Source organism: Sapajus apella, unplaced genomic scaffold (assembly GCF_009761245.1).
Source record: "Sapajus apella isolate SASKATOON/1434 unplaced genomic scaffold, GSC_monkey_1.0 scaffold772, whole genome shotgun sequence".
In the NCBI taxonomy this organism is placed as follows: domain Eukaryota; kingdom Metazoa; phylum Chordata; class Mammalia; order Primates; family Cebidae; genus Sapajus; species Sapajus apella.
The window spans coordinates 5184-9962 of NW_022437698.1; the positions used below are offsets into that span (position 1 = coordinate 5184).

General features: G+C 40.8%; 1 protein-coding gene and 1 long non-coding RNA gene across 4 annotated transcripts in view; one reads left to right on the forward strand and one right to left on the reverse strand.

Annotated features, from left to right (window-relative positions):
- Nucleotides 1-1092: 1092 nt before the first annotated feature.
- LOC116546330 lies at nucleotides 1093-3957 on the reverse strand. The gene is made up of 3 exons (XR_004266674.1): nucleotides 3659-3957; nucleotides 1496-1717; nucleotides 1093-1275 (listed from the first exon to the last, which is right to left on the reverse strand). It is a non-coding gene; the product is annotated as an uncharacterized LOC116546330 (long non-coding RNA).
- Nucleotides 3916-4779, forward strand: part of LOC116546329 (HLA class II histocompatibility antigen, DQ beta 1 chain) — a 6955-nt gene continuing 6091 nt past the window's right edge. For all 3 annotated transcript variants that reach the window (XM_032272628.1, XM_032272629.1, XM_032272626.1), the window contains exon 1: nucleotides 3916-4106. In XM_032272628.1, the coding sequence (XP_032128519.1) occupies nucleotides 3998-4106 (109 nt within the window). In that variant the 5' untranslated portion in view covers nucleotides 3916-3997. The remainder of the gene's footprint in view (nucleotides 4107-4779) is intronic.

The following is a 4779-nucleotide window of genomic DNA, read 5'->3' on the forward strand; positions in this document are numbered from 1 at the left end:
TGGCAAAATAAACCTTTAATTGATTGAGACTTAGTCACTTTTTGGCTTAAAGGAGGATTTCTTTGTTTTTAAAGCCGGAATAGGATTTAATTGTGTATACATACCTCATTTTCTTTATTCATCTTCTGAATGACACACGTTGATTCTATTGCGGATAATGCTGCAAGGAACATAGGAGTATAGCTATATATTCAACATACTGATTTTAAATTCTTTGTCTGCATCCTGCAAATGGGATTACTACACCATATGATAGTTGTATTTTTAACTTTTTGAGGAACTTCATACTGTTTTCCATAATGGTTGTACTAATTTGCCCTCCCATCAACAGTGTACAAATGTTTCCTTTTGTCTGCATTGTTGTTAACACTTTTTATCTTTTGTCTTTTTGGTAATAGCCATTCTGACAGATGTGAGGTGATATGTCACTGTGGTTTAAATTGAATATCTTAAATTGAATATCTATTTGAAGATTAAAAGTACTCTCCCAAAAATATTACTGCTAATGTTGCTGTTTTGCATGAACCGTGACCTTGAGTTGAGTTCTTGGACACATGAGTTCTTCATTATGAGGATATGGGTTTAAGTACTCAAGAACTATATATTTATATTTTATATGGCTGAATATTAGGGCCTGTCTTTACTGGTAAGAACTTACAGAAGAAGGAGACATTATAAAGATCTCACAAAGAGATATATAAGATTTTTGTGGGGAATGAAGGAACATGGTGACTGCTAATTAGAGGCTGGGGGAAGAGCTGTCTCTGGAAATATCCCAGGCATCACTATGGAACCAGAATTAGAGGCAAACAGAGGTGTGTTGGAAAGAGTGACATGTGTAGGTTAGCTCTGGGTGGTTTAATCACCAGTCGTCTAACTGAGGCGATGTGTGGATGAGGAGATTGACAGGAAGAAGGAACCTGCAGAGACAGAGTAGGAAACAAAGCTTCATTGTACAGTATATGCACAGCAGGCAGCTTGGGATTTTGTCCCAGTCTTCTGTCTTCAAGGATTATTTTCATAATAATTATTTTCATCTTGTGCCAAGATCACCCACATTCCTCATTTTCCCTCAAATGTTCCAAATGCCTTGTATCACCTGATTTTCTATCTTCCTGCTAAAGCTTTCCCCATACTCTTACTCTTCACCCTCCAACATTCTCCAATTCTTACCTGACTTCCACCATGGAGTTTCCCCGTGGCCACCTGCTTGTAGGAGGCACTGTCTGAACACAGCCTCTGGATGCTGCTGATTTGGCTCTTTCTTTAGATTCTCTAGATTGAGATTTTAAAGAGATAACTTTTTGCCAAGAGAAAGGACCGAATTTATATGTGCCATGAAAGATTATTATATATAACTGGTTACCTAGAAGTTTATATAAGAGAAATAAGTAAGTAGCTTCAAAAAGATTTTGAAAAATTTAGGGATAATTGCTTGATAAATTTTAATTAAAGGAAAACAATATTCTGGGGACAGCATTTGTAGTTATATTACCATTGGCATTAAGGAGCCCACAGAACCTTTCAGAATATAAAGTGATTCTTGATTCCTGAAGTAAATGCAGGGCAGGGTCCTGGATGGTCCTTCTGGTGACAGGGTGGCTCCTATGTTCACATTCAATACCACTGACCAAGAACAGATTCCAAGAGATGCTGACCAGGGAAGATGATTTCTCCCTTGATTTTCACAAAGGAGTCCACGGCTTTTTCTTCCACCCTGAAGGAAGAGAGGATGTCCCCTGAAAAGAGTGTCCCTACTGTAACCCTGATACGGCCCCCCCACTAATGGCAGTGACTTTTTAGCTCATCTACCAACATGAGATATGCACAGCCTCACGGTAATTGCTCTGCCCGCACAAAGGCCAGGCAGGCGATTCAGGTGAGGCACATGGAATAAGGATGCTTAACCTAGTTTATTTCTTTTCTGGCCTTCTTCTGCCTGAATGCCCTGAATAAAGCAGCAGGGATAGGCCCAGGGCAGAAAACGATAGAGAAGGCTGGGTCAGGCAGACACAGCTGGCAGAAGCCCAAAGCAAAACCTTTCCGGTGAGGTTTTAGCCAATCAGAAAAAGGCTGTAAAGCAACACTTGTTGCTAGCTGAAAAGTCTGTGCGAAGAGGCCTGTGACACTGGGGAATCCCCAGGTCTGACGCAGCCTTTGCCTCAGAATAAACCCATGGGAAATTTTTTCCTTAGACAGGAAGGAGAGGATGGATTAGAGATCTCTATTCTGAGGGAGGACACTGGGGTGGGGGCTAAGGAAGGACATTGAGGGCATCTTCAGGTCTGTCTGCTTATTTTTCCTTGCCCCCACCTCCATTCCAGATGTGAACATGGTTCCTCCTTTATGCATGCATCACAGCAGTGGAGACTCTCCTTAGACTGAGGTTACTCTGATCCTGAGTACACCATACAGCACTGCTGCTGGACGCCCAGTGGCAACTTTCCCAGTCTCAGGTGCTCTAAACTATGCACTGAATAATACAGAATATTGGAGTGACTCAACGCTTTCCTGTGCCACTATTGCAAACCTCCTGCTGTTGCCTCTTCCCTTTCTTTTTACGTGGTAAACTTATATTCTGATTTTAGATTGTATTCTCTGCTTTAAAAGCAGAACCTGAAATTTGGGGAAGAGAAACAGAGAAAGGGAGAGAAGAAGAGAGGTGGAGATATTTATTGTCTTGGTTGGGGTCAGAAATAATGTTTGCCAGGCATTGTTCTAATTGCTTCATAACCATTAGTACTGCCCCTAGTCACTGGCAAGAGGAGCCTGATAAGTTATAAGTTGATTTATGAAAACACACTGATGTAGATATGTCCATGAGGAAGTGTTAAATAAAAAAATACAGAATTAAAAAACCCACATTGATACCTCTGCCATTTGATGTTTAGGGCTGGCACGGTACAATCTGTGACTCTAAACATTTTCTCCATCATTAATACTACTCAGGACCAGGAAATGTTTCTCCACAGCTTTTGCTCTCTCTCCTCAAAACTAAACATGACTGTGTCTTCTGAATACTCTAAAGGCTTGCATATTGTGTCTTTGCTGATATCAGATGCACTTATTTCATGGTTCAGGGAGGATTTAAACAGCTAAGAACTTAAAAAAGAAATGTCGACTTAATTAACTTTTCAAATACTTTCACTCGAAGAGCATAAATACAATATATTCTTGCCTGATGAAGAATCATTTAACAGCATGGGTGGTGTCAATTTTTTTTTTTTTTTGCTTTTTTTTTTTTTGTTCCACATATTAACCGGATAGTTACATGTAACAGTTGAGGAGACTTTTGTAATATTAAACAAGTCATATTAATCTTAAATTTATATGTGTGAAGATCTAGATGTAAAATGCATGAAACATGATCCACATTTTACAAAGAGAAGCCTGGGGCAAAAATAAATTCAGTAATTTGTTGACTCTCTTAAAGCACATTAGTGGTGGAACTGCAACTCACCACCATTACTTCCTTCTAAGAACTTTGCTTCTCTCACCAAAACTTAAGACTCCTCAGGGTGTCTGAGACAACAGCAGTAACAATTTCTATGACAGCAATTTTATCTCCCCTGAAATATGATTCCCACTTAATTTGCCCTATTAAAAATCCCAAGTATAAAAACAACCGGTTTTTAATCAATACTACAAAGACGTTTACTGTTGAATCGCATTTTTCTTTTGCTTCTTAAAATCCCTTAGGCATTCAATCTTCAGCTGTTCTATAATTGAGAAGGAATTTTCACCTCAAATGTTCATCCGGTGCAATTTGAAGAAATCACACAGTCTAGGCACTGGATTGAGGACCTTCACACAAAAATGTCTGCCCAGATACAGATGAGGTCCTTCAGCTCCAGTGCTGATTGGTTCCTTTTCAAGGGACCATCCAATCCTACCACGCACGGAAACATCCAGAGGTTTTTATTCCTTCTGGCAGGTACATCAGATCCACCAGTTCCGAGCTGTGTTGACTACCACTACTTTTCCCTTCATCTCAATTATGTCTTGGAAGAAGGCTTTGTGGATCCCCGGAGGACTTCGGGCAACGGCTGTGACCTTGATGCTGGCGATGCTGAGCACCCCAGTGGCTGAGGGCAGAGACTCTCCCCGTAAGTGCAGGGCAGCTGCTCTGGAGAGCCTCCACTCTGGGAACAGGCTCTCCTTGGGCTGGGATATAGGGGATGGTGACTTCTATGGTCTCGGACACAATCTTTTATCAACATTTCCTCTCTTTTGGGAAACAGAGCTATGTTGCATTACCATTTATCTTTTAGTGATGAGATGAGGACAATCCAATCCCCATCCTAGAGGCTTAACCCTGGGAAAGGAAAGAGGAGACAAAGTGTACATATACTACCAGTGATAGGACAAAGTGAGCATGGGTTATTTTTGAAGATATGAATTTCTCCAAAGACACAGCAGGATTTGTCATTTCAGCGTGCCCCGTGACTTTGTCTGGACTAAATATTATGAGATCCTGCGTTAGGAAATGTAAGGCAGCAATGGTGTCTGTAGTCTCAGTACTGGAAGAAAAGTAGTCTGTGTTCCTGAGTGGAGCGTTTGTGGAGGCGAAATCTTGGTACTGAGGGAAGCTGACTGGCTGACCACAGGCAGGGAGTCTTCAGGTTTCACTGATTTATGGCAAATGGTGACTTGAGTGGGATTCAGAGACCTGAGTTGATGGTGGACTGAATTGAGTAGAAAAGAGGATGTAAAGAAGGGAAGTACCGAATAATGTGAAACCACTCATTTCAGACACAGGACAATACTTTATATAAATTC